The sequence below is a fragment of the Danio rerio genome, chromosome 4 (assembly GCF_052040795.2).
Source record: "Danio rerio strain M-AB ecotype USA chromosome 4, GRCz13ab, whole genome shotgun sequence".
Lineage (NCBI taxonomy): Eukaryota > Metazoa > Chordata > Actinopteri > Cypriniformes > Danionidae > Danio > Danio rerio.
Genome location: NC_141024.2, coordinates 13,785,712 through 13,805,336, shown reverse-complemented (window position 1 = coordinate 13,805,336; position 19,625 = coordinate 13,785,712). Strand labels below are relative to the sequence as shown.

At 38.8% G+C, this 19,625-nt stretch overlaps 1 protein-coding gene and 1 long non-coding RNA gene across 34 annotated transcripts in view; one reads left to right on the top strand and one right to left on the bottom strand.

Annotated features, from left to right (window-relative positions):
* The window catches only part of grip1 (glutamate receptor interacting protein 1), a 359,454-nt gene that overhangs the window by 132,416 nt on the left and 207,413 nt on the right, over positions 1–19,625 (top strand). For 15 of the 33 annotated variants that reach the window (XM_087246958.1, XM_087246948.1, XM_087246939.1 and 12 more), the window contains exon 1: positions 4,761–4,983. The exons of the other annotated variants lie outside the window; for them this stretch is intronic. In XM_087246958.1, coding sequence (XP_087103084.1) covers positions 4,851–4,983 — 133 coding nt within the window. In that variant the 5' untranslated portion in view covers positions 4,761–4,850. Of the gene's footprint in view, positions 1–4,760; positions 4,984–19,625 lie in introns of those variants that run through there. 33 annotated transcript variants of the gene reach the window in all.
* The window catches only part of LOC147844665 (uncharacterized), an 892,045-nt gene that overhangs the window by 844,943 nt on the left and 27,477 nt on the right, over positions 1–19,625 (bottom strand). The gene's annotated exons all lie outside the window — the stretch shown is intronic.

Below are 19,625 nucleotides of genomic sequence, written 5' to 3'. Positions count from 1 at the left end.
TAACATCCCTACCAATTTGATGTTTAACATCCTAACTGAATCATTACATATTTGAATGGTTTCTGGCTCACAGTAAATTGTTACATCCCCATATATGGTGTAGATTTTTAAGTAGATTTAAAAGCAAAAGTATATTCAGCTATCGTCATCATCAGAGTGTTGTTGGTGTTATGATAATAGAAACTTCCATTATTGTGAACTAGGACTGTGCGATTGATCGAAATTGAATTGCAATCACGATTTGAAACATTGTGATTAGCTAATCGCAAGAGGCTGCAATATGAAATGTATATTACTTAATTTCCCTCACTCAGAGCAAATGTGTGACTGCCGTCTGTGCGTGACAGTCTTACTAGCCAATTGAGCACATTTTCAGTCTGCGCAATCAGAATTGCTCAACCAAACTTTGGGGAATGCCCACAATAATAAAACAAACAAACTGGAAGGCGCGAATGAGTGGAATGATGGCGTCTGAAACTTCAAAAGAATTAATCGACGAACTAATATCAAAGAAAAACAGCAAGTGGGTAAAATGGGAATATCTTGGTTTCAAAGTCACAAAGACCAAACAAAATCAGGTCATTTGTAAGAGCTGTTGCAAAATTGTTTTCACAGCATGAGGAAATACAACAACCAGCACCTAAAAAAGCACCACAGGTGGCTATATGAGGAGCGTCTTGCTAAAATGTCAACTAAAAGTATTGCCAGTGACACTTATTCTAGTAGCAAGCAAAGTACAAATTCAGAGTTTATTGCTAAGATAAGTCAATAACTTTTCAGTTCCACTCACTGCATTTTAGCAGTTAGAAGTTACAATACAGATTATTAGGCTGATGCTGGAATACAAAATTAAATCGCAAATCAAATCAAAATAAATATCTGTAATATCTGCTGAAAATAATCACAATTAGATATTTTTCCCAAAATCCACAGCCCTATTGTGAACCTTCTCAATTTTTATTTGATCCCAGTTTGAGTTTTGTGTTAACTCAACTTTTGAGTTGAGCACCTTACAGGTGTCATCAGCACATTGGTTTAGTGAAGGATTCTCTACCCTGAGCAGAACTGCCATCTTGAATGAGTAAAAAGTCAAGAGCAGAGGGGATGAAAATAGACTTACTTTGTGGAACTTGCTAAGGGCAAAATGAGTGTAGACCTTGCAGATGTGATAAATTAGTAAAGGCAGAGCTTCACTCAGCCATGAGGAAGAGACTGTGGGCACTGGGAAAGAGGGCAGCAAACTCAAGAAGACTAAACTTACATTTGTGTGGGTTGGTTTGTTTGTGAAGGTATAAAGCACTTGACTCAGCAATCCTGCATGACTTCTGAATGCCTCAGTTCAAATAACTGTGTAAACACAACAATTTAACCTGTCAGCATCCTTCTGCCTCTACTGAGATGCTATTTGAACGATCTGAAGCATTTGCTCATAGCCAATGGAGAGTCTGGACAGATTTTTTCTTCTGCACAGGCAATGGATTTGCTTCCAAAGAGGAGCTACCATATTGCAACAAACTGGCATAGCCCTGGTTGTGGAAAATGCCTCAGGCAGTTCACGCTCAAATGGTTGCTCAAGTGAGGATTTTAAGAATTTCTGTCTGAATTGCCCATACACACACGCACACACGCACACGCACACACAAACACAATCCCAGTCATACTTACAGAATGCCTCTCTGCTGAACAAATTTGAACCCAAAAATTATTTGACCTCATATAATTTCAAATGTCTTTTATATAATAAAAAAAGAGAATGTTTAAATGTTGTCCTGGTCCATAGAATAAAAAAGCTGAATGTTCTCTTTTTCATTTCACATAACCGAAAGAGAACTGTTTACATTTTAGGTGAACTATTCCTTTAAAAGAATTCATCGTGCAGCCATTATAAATGACTCCCATTGCAGCTCTGCACCTACCGCAGCATTTACCATACAAATGGAACTGAGCCAAAAATGAAATAAGACACAAAGTTATATTTTGGTTCGTGAGCTGGGCAGGAGAAAGGTGACTGCAGCAAATGCTTAGCTCTGACTAGGTGCAGAGACACTATGAGCTTGGCACACACTCACTGTTTAAAGCCTGGCTTTTACTGCAGTGGTTTATCTGAAAACAATCTCAGGGGAGACTCACACCTGGAACCCTGCCACAATCCTCATAACATACAAGCACAAAACCAGCACAACATTATTACTCCTCTACGCTTCACATTACCTCTCTCACTCCGAAGTACCAGATGGAATATTATGAAATATAGTAAATTAGTCCTAATTACACCATCTCCTAGTCATAGTCTTAATTACAATGCACTTATCTCATGAATAATAATAGTTACTGCATTGTGAATTGCACGTCTCCAATAAAAGCAAGAATTATATTGTAAAGGAACTCGCTTCGCAAATGCCTGTGCTTGAGAATACCATCTCTGTTCTGCAGTTTTGCAAAGAGCAGCTGCCCCCAATCCAAACTCTGGCTTCTGCTGAGGACTCAGGATGTCTAATTACAGGTGTGGCGACCAGATAGCTAATTAAAACCCCACCCGCTAGCGAGATTGCATCTAGATTTTTGTATTTCCTGAAACGATAATGAATCTGTTGAATGTGCATTGATTGCTTCAGGTGGCAAACAGATTGGATAAACAAGGCTGGGTCTTCAAATTGTGGAAGCTGTGAAATCCCTGGATGCAGCGTTCCCTGATGAGAAAGCATGTGTTTGCTCATCAGCAAACAATCAGAGAAGCAATGTTTTATATTAGAGGTAGTTTAGATCCTGTTTATGTGGACTTCATTTTAATTGGTTAAATGAATTGTTAAGCTCTCCTACAAATAGACATTTCTTCAGTGTTAGTAGATTTTTGAGAATCATCCAGTTGGCTCCAGCTTCAGGACAGCAGTAAATGGACTATAAAACAAGGCCATCGAAAGTCACTGTAAACAAAAATGATAATATCTCTTGCATAAACTGATATTGTGTGTATTTACTGATGCTATCTTTTTACTATTTACTGTCTCCTGTCTAAAGGCTGGTTTATACTTCTGCGTCAAGTGATCGGCATGACCCACGCCGCCTGGCTTGCACGTAGCCGTGCATTTACTGTAGACTTCTGCATGCTGTTTGTGTTGCTCTGCAATAATACTTCTGAAAGGCTGGAAGTAGGTTTTTATGTTTTTCTGTTGTTTTTTACTGAATGCTACCTTAATGTACAAGTAGCTAAAACTTGCTCAGAGGTGGGAACTGGTGGATAACTTTAATCATAAGTTAAACATTACACAAAAGTGACCATTTGAAGCTTCTCCACGGGACTCTACACTTGTAAACACTCGCTCCATTGGGCTCGTGGCTCTCAGCACCGCCCACACTCGTCACAGCTGCCAAGTCGACCAATCACAGAGCATGTGATATGCGTTGTTGCGACTTGTAGTTAAACTTTTTTTTGAGAGGTGCGCGTCAGCCACGGAGAGTGGTATGTGATCACGCGAAGGCTGCGCCGGAGCATACGTTTGACGCAGAAGTATAAATCAGCTTTTAACCCTTTTTTCTTTCTGTAGCTTCCATGCAAACCAGAGACAAATCAAGTAATTTATACATTTGTTTTGAAAGGATGCTAAATGAAATTCATGACGTAAAATAAGTAATCAATAAGAGTGGATTATAACATCTTACAATATGTGCTAGTGTGTCTCAAACATAGAAAGCCCCCCTGCTGCCTTGCACAAAGGAACAGGCACCACACCACAGAAAAAAACACATGCGTTTGACAAGTGCTTTGAACGGTGTAATTCTCCAGTGGTGTGTTTTAGACTGAACCTAGCCCAATCACAGTGGATAAATTGGATGGTTGTCCATCTTTAATACCAACATGAAAAGTTGAGGGAGGTTAGAAGACAATAGCAATGTTTTCCAATGTCAAATAGAATGACATCATCAAAATGGAAACGGGCTCTTGTAAGTCTCTGGAGTTCCGTAATCACCCTGGGGTGATGTGAAAAACACCACTTTTGGATTAATAGGTTAACTGACAGACAACTGGGTGTCGTTGTTGGCCAACAGCTCTATTAACAAGTCCTCTAACCCCATTAATGCTATTAGCAGCTGATCCAGACATTACTGGTTGGCTGGGTTGGTGTTGACTGTGAATTGGAAAGTGCTGTAATCCTCTCAGCTTTTTGTCATTTCCACGCCAGCTACACGTGACCACAGTGCCCCCCTTCCATCTAGTGGAATTATCTCTTTTGTCTTTGGATGGAATTGCCAGGGCGCCCCTCAAAGATTTCCACCCACACCCCGCTAGTGCACCGCTGCTTTGTTTGTCATTCTTGCGATGATAAACACTCATGCTTATTTTAAATGCAGTCAAACCCCCCTCCCCATTCCCACTCTGGAATGAGACAGTCATTGCCCAAGGATTCCTCGCTGGTTCCTTTGAACTTTGTGTTTTTCTCACTTCCCTGTGTGTTTTCCCCCGCCCTTTTCTTTTTTTTCTGTCACTCTCTCTTGTTCTTTCCCTGTGCACTCTCTCCCTTACCTACACGTGATTGCACGCATGCACAAAGACCCATTCAGCTGTTGACTGAGGACCTTTCCATGCATGCTTTCTTAAAGGAGACTGGTGCGCTGAAGAAGACTGATATTTGACCCATTCTCTCCAGCTGACTGCGAACCATCGCTTCCCCCTTGCACCTCCCTACCCCTCCTTTTTTCCCTCTCCGCCTCTGTCTCGCTCTTTCTCTCTCTCTCTGAGATCTCTCAGAGCCAGGCTCTTTGTGAAACACAGCGCACACCTTCATACACACACGCTGGCTGAGTGCAGCGGTCTGCGTCTGGATCAGTGGGACTGCACGCGGTGGGCAGGCATGGAACGCTTTCTTGGCTTTGTCAAGCAAATCCGGCGGTCCAGGAGACGCAAAGGCAAAAAGTACCGCCCTGAAGAGGATTACCATGAGGGTTACGAGGACGTGTATTACTATGCTTCTGAGCACCTGCACCGTAAGTGCTACCGCTAGCTGACTGGGAAGGGAGGGAGTAACGGGGGGGATTAGAGCTCGGGTATCAGTCATTGTTTTACTATTGCATAAATCACAAGCCTATGGCAGGCAACATGAGCAACTCAGCTTTGAGGGGTGAATGAATGTTTTATCTGCAGACCATAAACTCCTGGAGGGACTTAAGCTTGCAGCTATTGAGGCTCCTTGTCAGAGCAAGTGTGTTTATAAGGGTATGGGTGTGCAATCGCCCCACTACCTTCGTCTGATGGATGGCCTTAGTTGGTCACCATTTGTTTCTATTGATTTAGAGTGTGTTTAATGCTGCGTTGGCCATTAAATGTGCACTAGAGTGGACATTTATGGCCATACTGGTGTACACTGCTGAGCTGCTGCTGTTTTGAGTGCTACTTGGTGTGTTTGGATAGCACACTGCCCTTTCATCGTAGGTGAGAAGTTCGAGTGTGTGCGCATGTGAAACAGGGCATCATTTTCAACAGTATAGCGGTCTCAGGTAGCTGTAGTGCTTGGTTTCAAAAAAAAAAAAAAAAGAAAGTAACTGACTAGCATGTGTCTCAACCTTTGTTCTGCCTTTGTTTCATAGCCATACATCTCTTCCATACATGCTTCTTTCAATGATCCTGCTATGTTTTGTTTCCAGTTCAAAGTGTTAGTTTCCAAGTAATAAGAATGTTAATTAGCATTGTGCTCCCTTGCCACTCTCAAGCCTGATTTGTAGTTTGCAGGTTCATGTTGTTGAGATGCCCCTGGGGAAGCATGGATAATGACAGGATAGAGGACCTGGAGTCCTGTAATCCTCATTCCATGACTAACCTGGTGAAAGATGGGCAGTCTAAGAGTGACTGAATGCAGGTGTTGACAAATCTTTGCTGGTACATTTGTCTATAGGATTGTTGTGTATTTAGTTGATTTGTTTATAGATTTTGTATGAACGTTTCAGAACAGTCAGGTTTTTACAGTATGCTATAGTTAGTTCAGTTCAGTTGGCATGAACTAGCTATTTGTTGATCAGGGATTGTCTGCAACAAAGGTAGGGCTGTGCGATCAATCGAATCGCAATCGCAATTTGAAACGCTGCGATTAGTTAATCGCAAGAGGCTGCAATATAAAATATAAATATATGCAATTAAGAATATCGAATAACATATGAGGTGAAATGGTTCAAAACCTGTCCATTATGCTTCAGAAAATTAAACATGCTAGACTTTCTGCAAGCCATCGCCGACATGGTATTGGTTGTCATTACACAAGAAGAAACGATTGAATCTTGTGTCACAACGTCCATTTGTTGTTTATGACTCCCCACGTCACCCTATGCAAAGGAAATTGTGCCGAAATCGTGTGATCTGACTGGGGCTTTATAACTAACCAATTGAGAGAGGACACTTTTGATCTGCCCAATCAGAACTGCGCAACTGTCGACGCCAGTAGCCTAGTGGTTAGTGCGTTGACACAAAGCACAGAAGTGCTCACGGTGACCAGAGTTAGATTCTGGCTCGAGGTCTTTTGCCGATCCTTCCCCTATCTCAGCTCCCCACACTTTCCTGTCTGTAAAATCTCCACTGTTCTATCCAAATAAAACCCGTGAAAAATCATTATTAAAAAAAGGACTGCTAAATTAAACTACGCCCACAATAATAAAAAATAATAATAATAATAAAAAAATAAGAAAGTGCTGGCAATTGGGATTATGGCGTCTGCTGCTTCAGAAGCAATAATAGACAATTAATAATAAAGAAACACCAAGCAAGGGTTCCCAACTGGGTTAATAAACATACTGACTAATCAAACAATTCACAGGCTTTTTGTGTTTAGGAATTGAATTAGTAGTCTTCACCATAAAAGTGTGTTTTAGTGATTTTACAGAGGTATATATTCAGTTTTTTTATTGAAGCCAGGTATTTTTACAGTGCTGAATCAGTGGCAGTATGTTAGTCAGACACAGCATTGCCCAAGATACTCACTCATCACCATTAGCAATAGTGATGTAGTCATCACTGTCACGCATGAAAGCGCTGATTTGCACGAACAACCTATTTGAGAATTTAAACCTGCAGAGCTGCAGTGTTCTCAGACATTGCTAGCTAAAATTGAAATTGACTGTTGGAATTAATTGTTCGACTGAAGGCATGTTTCATCGTTCGCCCCTTTTTCTTTTTGTGAGGAGACATTAATGAAATTAAATTGTTTTTGATCAGCGGGTTGTGATGATTGTGATGTCAGCCGAACACTGCAACCTGTTCCCTAAATGGCTTCTTTCTTTCAAGCATGATTTTTAATGTCAGGCGTTCACTTTGAAATGCAGTACCCAAGCGCTGCGTACGAAACATAGAATTAGACACCTAATTGGCCCAGCTGGAGTCCGACTGAGTCATTCAGAGCAAGTAATAAATGGCATTTGCAATATTTTTAGATGAGTTGAAAATGTTGAGATGTCACTTGCATTCCCTTTTTGGCTTGATGCTTCAGGTGTGTGTTACTACGTGAAAAAAAAAAAGAATTATACCAGCTGGTCATGCATAATGGGATCAAATGCTAATTAACCCATACCAAAATGTCACACATGCCTCTCTATGGTTTTCTAGGGTCCGTTGTTTCGCTTCTGTCTCCCCCGTCATTGTTTCTCCCTTCCTCATTTATAATTCACCATCAGGTTTTAGTGTGTCCATTCTCATCCATTTATCAAGTACTGCCTCATGTGGCCTGCTGTTATTCCTTTTATGATAGACTTCATTTTTATACTGCTGGACTCAGTACACAAGTTACGCTTTGGACATGGACTAAATTTTGATAAATGGGTTGGATCATTGTAACAAAGTAGACTGGATATGATGTATTCAGGGACTATAGGTTGTTCAAGTCGAGGTGACCTGATGTAATGGTTATTTATTTGTGGTTGCACTGCAAAGAAAGCGGTTTTCTTTCTCAGAGTTTCTTAGGCTTGTTTCTAAATATCTGAACATTCTTAAATCAAGACACAATTATAGAAATAACATGTCCAAATTAGGGGAGTTTTTCCTTGAAACAAGTAAAATAATCAGCAAGTTTGGTGAGCAAAATCTTAATTCAAAGCAAAAACAAGATTATTTTACCGCATTGGCAGAAGGAGAAACAAATGTAATTTTGGCATCTTATTTCTCTAAACAAGACAATCATTTTTGTACCTCTACAGAACATTTTTCTTGATTTAAGATTTTTGTTTTTAGATATTTGGACTATAAACCAAACTAAATCTCTTTGTTTTACAGCATGGATGTATGGAAAGGATGTGAATTCTTATGTTTGTCTTTTGGTTTAAAGCAGTGAAATATAAATAATTTGTTTTGGTGCTGTTTAGTGGATGTTTAACACATCAGACCAAGTCAGGGTTGACTAGACTATAGCAAATCTATTGAATGCACCTTGAACTGCCTCTTGAATTGTTTGAAAATGGACTAGTCTGTGAAGGTGGGAAAAAAGTACTCATTAATTCACTTACAAATATATACATATTTGCTTTCAGCAAGATAAATCAACACTCACACACCCCTTTCCTCTGCATACTAGCATTTCCTAAGCATAATAAGGATATAAAATATGAATTTAAATGCTGGCTATTTTTCTTGTAGCAAGACTCCTTAAGTGAAACATTAGCCTCCTTCTGTTAGCTCAGGGCAAGTGGCCTTTCCCTGCTGTGAGGTTCCCAGAAACCTAATGCACAGCATCCATTCTGCTTGTTTGTTTTTCACTTGTTCGCAGGAGTAGACTCAAGTGTCACTGCAGAACCAGTTGTTTTAAAATGCAAATCTTCACTGTGGAGTTCCAGTCAAAGTCAACTTGACTTTATAATCAACAGCCACAACTTTATACATTAATAACTTTTCAGCATTCAACTTAAAGGTGATGTATATAAGTTTTTTGACTTTTCTAAAGCATACAAATACCAACATTATGTATGCAGATATTTAAGAAACATGCAAAGTAAACATTCTTGTTTATCTGAAAAACAATGCTAAAGTCAGATATTCTGCTTTGAAAATGTCTGTTACGTGCTGGAACGCTGTCTTTGTTTTGGTTCTTTTAACCTGCTCAGTGGCACTTGAGCCAATTATATTTCAGCTCTCCGGGTTGCCTTGGTGGAAAACAGCATATTTCATTCATTCATTCATTCATTCATTCATTCAGAATGCTTGTCAAAGCATGCACCCGTGAACGCTCCAAAGACTCCAAAATTAGACGCAGATTCAGAGTTCCACATGAGGTTATTAATTAGCAAATAATATAAATATTACAAGCGTAAACATTAGGTGAGCAGGTTACATTGTAACTGCGTTTTGCAGAGATTTGCAGTGATAAGCAATTTGGCTGTTTGCACCTGATGCAGCACGACAGAAATGAAAAAACAGAGATTCAGAAGCACAGAATATGCACTCACTCACGAAATGGTAAGGTTTACAATCTTATTATTACATATTAAATATCTTTAACATTATTAAAAATACATACTGAATTACTGATATGTGTTGATTTGCATTATTTCACAGTTCTAAAGTTTAATTTCAAACTGTTTTATTTTAAAGATCTGAGGTGAACTGTCTTCTGCTACTTATGGCAATAAATGTCATGTAAAATGGCATTCAAACTCACATTGTTAGCATTTTACTTTGAATAAAGCATATGAGGTTTGGTTAGGAAAAAATTCCTTTCCTATCCCATGTGGTTGCTTTTAGTTAGACAACAGTTTAAATCAGCCTTTAGGCTCATGACTTGCTCCTGTTAACATCATCAATCTGGCAACATGCGCTTGCGTTTGTTTTGATCCAAGAATGCAATACCTAGTTCAACCACTGGGTGCCAAGCTTACATAGTGCACGTTTAATCTGCCTCTGATGTGTCAAAATATCCTTTGAGAAATGAATGAATCCTGAGTCCTACTTTTTTTTTTTTCTAAAAATGTCACATTATGACTATAAACAGAAATAGCATTCTGTTTTTGCTTATAATATAGATTAAAGTGGCAAAGAAACTTGAAAAGAGGAATGATATCTTGTGCCATTTACAGGTCAATGCAGGAAATCATCAACACAAGCCACCATTTATGATGGGATGTGCTTGGTTCCCAAAAAGAAAGTGGCAGCACTTCTAAGAGACATCTCTCAAAGTTGCTGGGAGCTAAATCAAGGATCTGCCTAGTATCAAAGCGTCATATCAAAGTTTCCTCTAGTAGGTCACATGAAACCTCGAAGGAAAATAATAAATGCATACCAAATGTCTTCATTTTGAGAGTGAAGCGAGACAAAATGTTTCCCTCTGATAAAATGTTCAATTGTTTTGTCCTAAAGTAGAATCGAGTACCTCTTCCTGTTTATTTCCCCTAATAGTAGCAGACTGAAGGAAAGCAACCAAACAAAACCAAGTAAAACATAACTGTCCTGATCTGAATACACATTTGTCTTAATGATTCCTCTTGCAACCAATGCAAGATTTAGCTTTCCAGAGACGCATCCAAGTAGACACATATTAACATCGGTTCATAACCCTCTTGAAATCCTTCTGGAGGGATGGCAGCGGTTCTTGAGATGGTTTTGGGGCACGTCTGTTGTGCAGCGGCAGCTGTTTTAGACCTGTGGTTGCTAAGAAGGATGGAGTCTGGTTTTTTAACGAGCTGTTCACAGTTAGTAGGTGATAATGAAGGCCGACGGTCCCTCCACAATCAGCTCTCTTCCTCCGTCAGCTGCTCTTTCTCTACGTATTTTAGTAATTACACCGAAAAAGAAATGGTTACCTTAGGCGTTCTGCTGAATAGCAGGAGCGTATACTGTCTTATCATTCTCACTTGGGATAACATGAGATGAAAGTACTTGGCACATTTTTTTCTGTCATTTCTTTAAATTGCACATTATGCATTGCTCTTTATATTTAGATGCTTTCACACTAGCGCTTTTGGTCCACACCCAGGTTAGTTTGACGTCAGAGTATGGTACGTTTAGCTAGTGTGAACGATGTCATCTGAACTCTGGTGTGCACCCACAAACTGTACCCGAGTCTAAAGAGGTGGTCTGCGGTACGGTTCGCGCAAACTCTGTTTCTGTTTGCTTCTGATATGAGTGCAATCGTACCAAATAACAGAAGTGAACCGTTAACTGTACGACAAACATTAGTTTTTAGGATGTTCATTCGTGTGTGTGTATCTCTGTGTATCACCTAACATTGGTGACAAGCAGGACTGGTCCAGGGCAAACACAGTGATAATGTCTGCTTGTCTCCTCCAAAAACAACTTCTGCAGACATCGTGTTACGTTCTGAACATTTGATAGATGCAAGTTGCTCTTTGTATATTATCAAAATGAAAAGATTCAGTAAAAGTTAATGTGATGTGCGTACATATTTCCATTTTGGCACCTTGGCTTTCGTGACCGTCACCTAGCAACAGCTATACACACAACAGCAGCTCGGTGATGCAAGCAAACCCAAGTTCAGAAAGAAAAACCAGCCGAGAAGGTGGCTAGGGAGGACAATCGAACTTGGGTTGAGACCAGGCAATTGAACCAAGTGTAAAAGTTTGATGACTTTGATGCTTGCATTACAACTAAAGTGTCTTTTCAGTGCCCTTAACTAATAGATTTTGCTCCATTTTTCTGCCTGTGGACTTCAGATCCTCCCCATCACTCGGGCTGTCACATCACGTCACTGAAATGCCCCATTTACTGTGAGCATGATCCTCCCTCCTTACAGCATGTACTGTAAGGCCACCTCATCCTCCCGCTGGAAATGTCCTCACTGAAAGCAAAAGCGTAACCTATTATCTCCCCCCTTTCCTCCGCATTCGATGGAGCCTTCAGCATCAAAGAGGCATGATGAATTGTGATGTGTTGTGTAAGAGCCATTAAGGAATGCATTAAGCATTAATTTTCAATGACAGTGCCGTATCATCCCTCCCATGAGCATCTCAGGGGTGAGTGTAACGAGTGCCAGGCCTCTAAAGTCACAGGTTTCTTTATTTTTTCCCCCCTATAAATTGACGGGGACTGCACAGTTTTTCATTTGGACTGACATTTTCGGATAAGCCAAGTAAACAACAGCAATATTAACTCCTCATCTTGTAATGACTTCTTAACCCCAGCGATCATGGCACTCTTCACTGCAGATGCCAAACACCCTGGAGAATACCTTCTTCTTCTTATTACGGTGTCAAACTATTGGCGGTCTTTACTGTCTGTGAATGCATCTCTTCACTACTTCACAATATAAAAGAGATGTGACCAAATATGTCTCTTGCGTGCAGTAAATATTTATATTCATTCTTTACAGACTGAATGTATAAATACAGTATGATGCATAGCAAAAATTGTTTAGAAATAATGTAACTTCAAATGATATGTTATGCAAAACATCACTTATTGCTTGGTTGAGAAAAAGAGGGCAAAAATCCTTATAAACATTCACTAAAAGAGGGATTCAAGCTGTATCTAGGGATTACTCCTGATAATCAGAGAAAGGAATTACTTGGATTAAGATGTTTGGATGAAAAAAAAAAAGTTCGGTCCTGTTTACATGCCACTTGTAATTTTTTTTAGACCGAATGTTAAGAAATGAGGTTTGTTTACGATCAATTTGTCAGTGTTTACTTGAACTCGACCCAGACCACAAAGACAATGATGTGAAATTAAACAGGGTTGTCTACCTAAGCAGGTTTTAAATAGCATCTTAACACCGTTCTACGAGACCTAACATCCCTCATTTTGTCAGAAACTTGCATGAAATATTTTGTTAAAGCATTACCATATCTGCATAGTGCAGTACCGCAGTGCGTAAAATATTTTACTGTGATTATGGTCGTCTTCATTAAGAGCATAATCCAATAATTAAATGAATATTAGAGCAATCGCAGACTTCTGTTTACATAACTGAATAGTACTCATATGAAAAGCACAGCACCATTTTAGAAAGTCTCACCTTGTGATTTTTGTGACACATGCATGTATTTAGCACTGAATGAAATATCAGACAGAAGTGTGTTAAACTAAATTGTGTTAAAAAAGGGGGTCAATACAATTTCAACAGGATATCATTTATAAGTGCTTCTTAAAGTATAGGATAGTTCACCCAGAAATTAAAATTTATATTCAAGTGCTTCTATTTTTATGAATGATGTCTTCTGTTGAACACAAAACAAGATATTCTGAAGAATCTTAGAAACTAGCAGCCCCTGACATCAATAGTAAGAACAAAACATACTGTGGAGGTCAATAGCTGCTGCTTTCTAATATTTATCAGAATATCTTTTGTTGTGTGCTCAATAGAAGAAGGTACATTTTGGAACTGTAAGTAAAATGTGGCTAAATGATTAGTTTATTTTTGTTTGTGTATTTTCATAATGATATTGTATTCTTACAATGCAAAACTATGACTTGTTTAAAATATTATAAATGTATGTAATTTGTCTATTTTGTGATGAGAGGCCACATTAGTAGTTTGCAAACCCTCAGTTGATGCAGTAACTCAAGTTTGGAATAAGAATGTGGTATTGTATTGGACAAATGAAGTACTTTGATGTACAGTATGCTTGCTAAAATAGCCTTTTACTCTCTATTAAATGCATTTTTTTCTTTTGCATGGAGCAGTGGGATTCATCCACTAATAAAAAATTGTAAATTTGACTGTTCCTGTTATAATTTATCTTCCAGACTTTTTTTTTTTAGGTCTTACAACATAATATGAATTATTTGGTCCTTGATAATTGTATAATGAAAAATGTGAAATTGTGCCTGCCCTAATACAAAAATGCATCTCATGGCCATTAAGTATTGAGTTTTTTTGTTAATATATTTGTTTTTAAATTGAAAAGTAAGCCCGGCAATGTTCTAAGGTTTCCATGTTCTGCTTGGGTAACTGACATGTGACCAAGATGCATGATTGTGGCCTCCAGTCCAGCACTCATTGAAATGGCAGCACAAATTTTATCACAGCTTTCATCATCAAGCACTGGACCTTCCTAATGGTCCACTCTGCCTGAAGCCTCTCAGATGCACACGGGATGCCTAGAAGATCCCCTCCCCCATCTTTCACTTTTGCACTCCCTTTCGCTTGATCAAACTCCCCTTTTTTTCCCCATCTCTTTCACCCGCAGTTTCTCTGATTTCACCATTCTCATCCATCAGCTCTGATGAGATCAGGGTTCCATTGCCTTGTGCATCTATTCCTTTCTCCGTCCGCTTGAATGGCTTCTCCGTGATGTTGATTTTGTGTGTGTGTGTATTTTAAGGGTGGCAGCACGTCTCTCCGGAATTAATTTGAACGACTTGTTTTTAAACCAGTTATTTCGCTTTTTCGGTCTTCTCTTAAGGCTGTTTATTACTTTTTGGATTATTTGAAACAGCTTGAGTTCAAGTCTTAAGATATTAGTTAAGCCCTGCTTAGCCCTGATTGCTCACAGCATATGGATAAGTGTCAAAAGGAGAGCAAATTACACTTGATTTACTGGTTTTGAAAAGCGCATTATTTGGGGGCTGTTGAAGTAGATGTCAGTTTTTAGGTGACCCGTGTACTTAAGTTTGTGTGTGGCAAAACCTTTAAAAAATGACATTTACTGTGGAAGTTAAAGTAGTTTGTATATTTTCTGAGATTCATGAATATATCTTTTAATTAATTGGGCTGAAAACGGATGTAGAAATTACACTCACCGGACACTTTTTTGGGTACACTTGTCTAACTGCTCATTAACGCAAATGTCTAATCAGCCAACATGGCAGCAACTCAATGCATTTAGGCATGTAGACATGGTCAAGAGATTCTGCTGCAGTTCAAACCAAAAGGTGATTTAACCTTGAGGCAGATTGGCTACAGCAGCAGACGACCACACCGGGTGCCACTCCTGTCAGCTAAGAACAGGAAACTAAGGCTACAGGCTACAGTTCACACAGGCTCACCAAAATTGGACAATAGAAGATGTTGCTGGTCTGTGGAGTCTCGATTTCTGCTGCTACATTCAGATGGTAGGGTCAGAATTTGGCATCAACTACATGAAAGCATGGATCTATCCTGCCTTGTGTCGATGGTTCAGGCTGGTGGTGGCAGTGTAATGGTCTGGGGGATATTTTCTTGGCACACAGCATCATGTCAACGCCACAGCCTACCTGAGTATTGTTGCTGACCATGTCCATCCCTTTATGACCACATTGTACCCATCTTCTGATGGCTACTTTCAGCTGGATCACGCATGTCATGAAGCGCGAATCATTTCAAACTGGTTTCTTGAACATGACAATGAGTTCACTGTACTCAAATGACCTCCACAGTCACCAGATGACAATCCAATAGAGCACATTTGGGATGTGGGGAATGGAAGATTCACATCATTAATGTGTAGCAGACAAATCTGCAGCAACTGCATGATGCTATCATGTCAAAATGGACCAAAATCACTGAGGAATATGTTCAGTACCTTGTTGAATCTATGCCATTAAGCAAAAGGTGGTCCAACCTGGTACTAGTAAGATGTACCTAATAGAGTGGCTTGTGGGTGTATTTACTAGTAGTTGTAATATTTATAAAAATGCTAAAGGATGCTAAAGTTGTTGTTTTTAAAAATAATGATAAAATGTGTTAGTGTTATGGCTTTTTAGTTGGAGGTCATTAAAATTAATTCTGTTAGTTTAATAATTGCATAATGCTGCTTAATTGCTTTTTCCCCAGACCTCTCTTGTTGATTTATGAACTCTCAAAGCATGTTGTCTTAGCGCCCACATTTATTCAAATAGCACACTGAGTACAGCCTAATAAAGCTGTTTGCTTTTATTATAATCATTTGTGACACCATGCATCTCACCAACATCAGCACTTTCGCTCTATTAGCCATTCTTTTGGATGTTAGACAGCATTTGTGAAACATAAATAAGTTATCCCAGCGCAATAACAAACACGAGTCTCCCGAAATCAGCCCTAACATAAGTGATCAGCGCAGTTCTGCAAATGTTCACAAGTCTGCTTTTAGCCAAGGCTGAAATTTGGAGAGAGTAAGGGAAGTGCAGCAGAATTGCATATGAGGCTTGAGGAATGGTATGTTTTAATAAGAAGGTTTCAAGTCGCAGACTATGTCTAAGTTTCTGTTTGAGGAACTTTCTTCTAAATATGTCATGTTGCCATGAAAGTTTAACCGAGTGCTGTAAAGCAAGTGCAGTTTAAACCATTTTATTAGTACATGACGCTTAACACAAACTATTGGTTTTAACCATTTTTTCAATCTTTTTGATTATGATTGCTCCTCAGCTTTGTTAAGAGAAGTGAAATGGTGTTTGGCTAATATGACAAAGGGTCTAAGTGTTTACTGGCTGTATAAAGAGTTAGCTTACATAACAACAATGAACTAAAAATGGAACAAACACAGAACGTTTTGTGTACAGTACATGGAGTCCATGAAATCCTACCAAAAACACTATTTCAACAGTTTACACTCAGATATTGCTTGATGCTAATAGCAGGTTTGGCATGCTGTCCCAGGAGAGAACCCTGAGCTCGAAGATCCCGTCTGGTCAATCAGCATGTAAGGGTGTCCAAGATCAGGTAGTTCTCGAGAGCTCCCCCTGGTAAAAGAGGAAAGGTGGATGGGGGGGATTCTTCAAAGTCGAAGATAAGGGTGTAATGTGAGATGAGCTATTTATTGTGGGTTTGGATTAATCTGATTGGTTTATTGATGATTGCGGATGAGACAATGAAATCACATGCTCCTCTCGAAGTTATTTTATAAAACTTCACTAAACGTATATATGTATATATGGAATATATGTCTATTACATATATGTATATATGTAATAATAATGTAATAATGTGTATATGTTTGGTAGTTGGCTATGTTTTTGTGGCTTAAATGGAGATTTAAAAAAAAAATGTTTTCAAAAATGAGAAAAAAATGCTTAATTTTTTTTTCATTCTGCTCACATAAAATACTTCTATATATAAAAGGAAGCTTGCATATTTGTAGACATTGAAGGTTTCTTTTGGGGCTCTATAAGCATCTCTAGTCTCTGCAGTAAAGTAATATCCAGTTTCACCACCAGTGTGTGTTTGCATGTGGGAGTGTGTGCATGTGAATCTTTCTTTTGTCCCACTGTTTACTACATTACTTTAACTGTCGATCAAATAACTGTGCAGATAACAAATCCTCACGTAAAGTGCACAGGAGAATCATCTACTGCTTTTCTAGTAGACTTTAAACATCCGCATGCTAATAAGCTTATAATGCAATATATTTTACTTAAATAAGCACAAAATATACATGCCAGATTAACTTGCTTAGCTTGCTTTCGCAAAAGACATTGTTCTTAATCATAGCTCTTTAGTTTTTTTCTGTAGCTACCAATTATTGTTTTATTTATTTATATTGTTTCCTAACTTTGCTCATTATGTTTTCACCAGCGTTATTATTCAGTGGTTTTGCAATAGATATGAGTTGATTTATTGCGGTCCCTGACAGGTCAAACCCTTGTGGTGTAAAATAAATGAGAATCCTTTCGCGTTTTTTTTTTTTTTGTGTGGTCTGAACACTGCAAATGCTGTTCAGCATGAAGCGGTTGACATTTGCTGCCTGATTGTGGCTTTTAAGCATTTTCATCAGGAGCTCCATTGATTAGCAATGTAAAGTAGCCCATAAACTCATTCTGGGGGGCATGTTAGCACAAGGGGAGCAAGTCTCATGGGCGTTCTTTCTTTTTTTAGATAACATCACATCCTGGTGAGGCACAGCAATGCTATGCTAATATCTATTCCGGCAGTGTGTGCCGATTATACACTAAATCAGCTTTCTGTCTGATCTGAGTAGCTCAACCGTGATGCATTGCTTCAAAGTTTTTCAAAACTTCATTCAAGGCTTGTGTCTGCTGGCATCCAAGTGAGCAGTCCATCGATACAAAATACCACTATACACTACAGCCACAAGATCTTTCTGTGCGTTTTTAATCAACAAGGACTTCATTAGAGAAAATTAGCTCTGAGGAAAAATGGCACAGGAGTTCTGTTGTTCAGTTGAGCATAAAAGTGCTGCAGTGTGGGGCACTGTGGTAACAAGCTGGCCTAATACTCCTCCCAGCTGTGCTTGATTTCCTTTTTTGTCACCCAAATCCAAAACAAGATCCACACCACATTCACAGACAAGTTTTCTTTAAGTGTGCGTATCTACCTGAGCTCGGCACAAAACCAAACGCAATTGATGGATGGAGAAAACATTTTAAAGTAAGAGATACAACACAGTAAAAATCCTCCTTAAAATATTAACTACTGTACATTAACAAATGCAACTAATTTCGAGAGTAGCACTGGTCACTATCACTAATCATTTAGCTTACCAATCGGGTCATTTCAAATTTAACATAAATATCCTAAACTTCAACAGCAAGAAAGTCGTTCATTCAAAGACAGGGTGAGCCCGTCGGCACTTTCTGTCTGGAGTTCACGTTCTCCCCATGTTCGTGTAGGATTCCTCGGTTTCCTCCCACAGTCTAAAGACATGTAACACAAGTAAAAGTCACAAGCACCTTTTATGTACACACTGTTGGTTTGGCGGCCTATTCTTGGAAAGCTATCGAGAACTACATGATCTTGTATCCCTCCTAATGCTCATTGACCAGGCGGGAGCCTTGGGCTCATGCCAAACCCGCTAAAATATTTAAGCATTATCTAAGTGTGAATTCTTGAAAACAATGCAAATGTACTGTAAATGTTGAATAAGGACTTTGGCTAACCAGGGAACCTTATTTAAAGACAGAATTGTCCCTGAATTTATTTTCCCCTCCCCAAATTAGAAGATTGTGGACAAGGCTAGAGAAATGTGGAATTCACAAGGGGTCCAACTTGATCGCAATGACAATTCAGACCCACACATCATGGCTTTGTCAAGTACGATACAATCCTGGATTGACATCTATGTTGATCCTGGAACAACATTTCAATCAGCCAGTCAAAATTAATAGATATGTTTATTATTTATGTTAAGTTTACGCTTCTGCTTAGGGTTATGCTTCTACATAATTGTTATCCAACTATTATTTCCCTCTAATTTTGTGAATAATTATGTTGAAACAGTTATGGAAACACATAATACAGTTATGGTTGGATTTAGGGGTAGGGAATTGGTATGCAAAATAAAATGATGTTAATCCAGGATTGCATCGTACTTGGCAAAATCATGACGTGCTTGTCTGAATTGTTATTGAACTAATGAGAACAAAACATTCTGCTAAACTAACTGTGCTTGATATATTGAACTTATTTCACAACAATAAAACTTTGTATCAGATTGTTTTTCATTGAAAGCTCATCATTGTAAAGCAGTGCTTATACAGTCTGCAATGTGCTATAGTTAACCCAAAACTAAATATTTACTGGTTTCAAAACTTTTATTGTAGGGTTAAAAATATATATTTTCCAACATTCTTCAGAATATATATTCCTTTGTGTTCGACTTAAAGGATGAGCTCAAGTAAGTTTAAGACAGTTGGAGGCAGAGTAAATGATAGTACGAATAGCTTTTTAGTGTGTCATGCAGCATAACTTGCTAATACTAAACTATTGAAATCAAAGTGTATTCATATGTTTTGCATGCAACTACTTATGTACCTTGTTCTAGTCAGTCATTTTAAATGAGATTCTTTG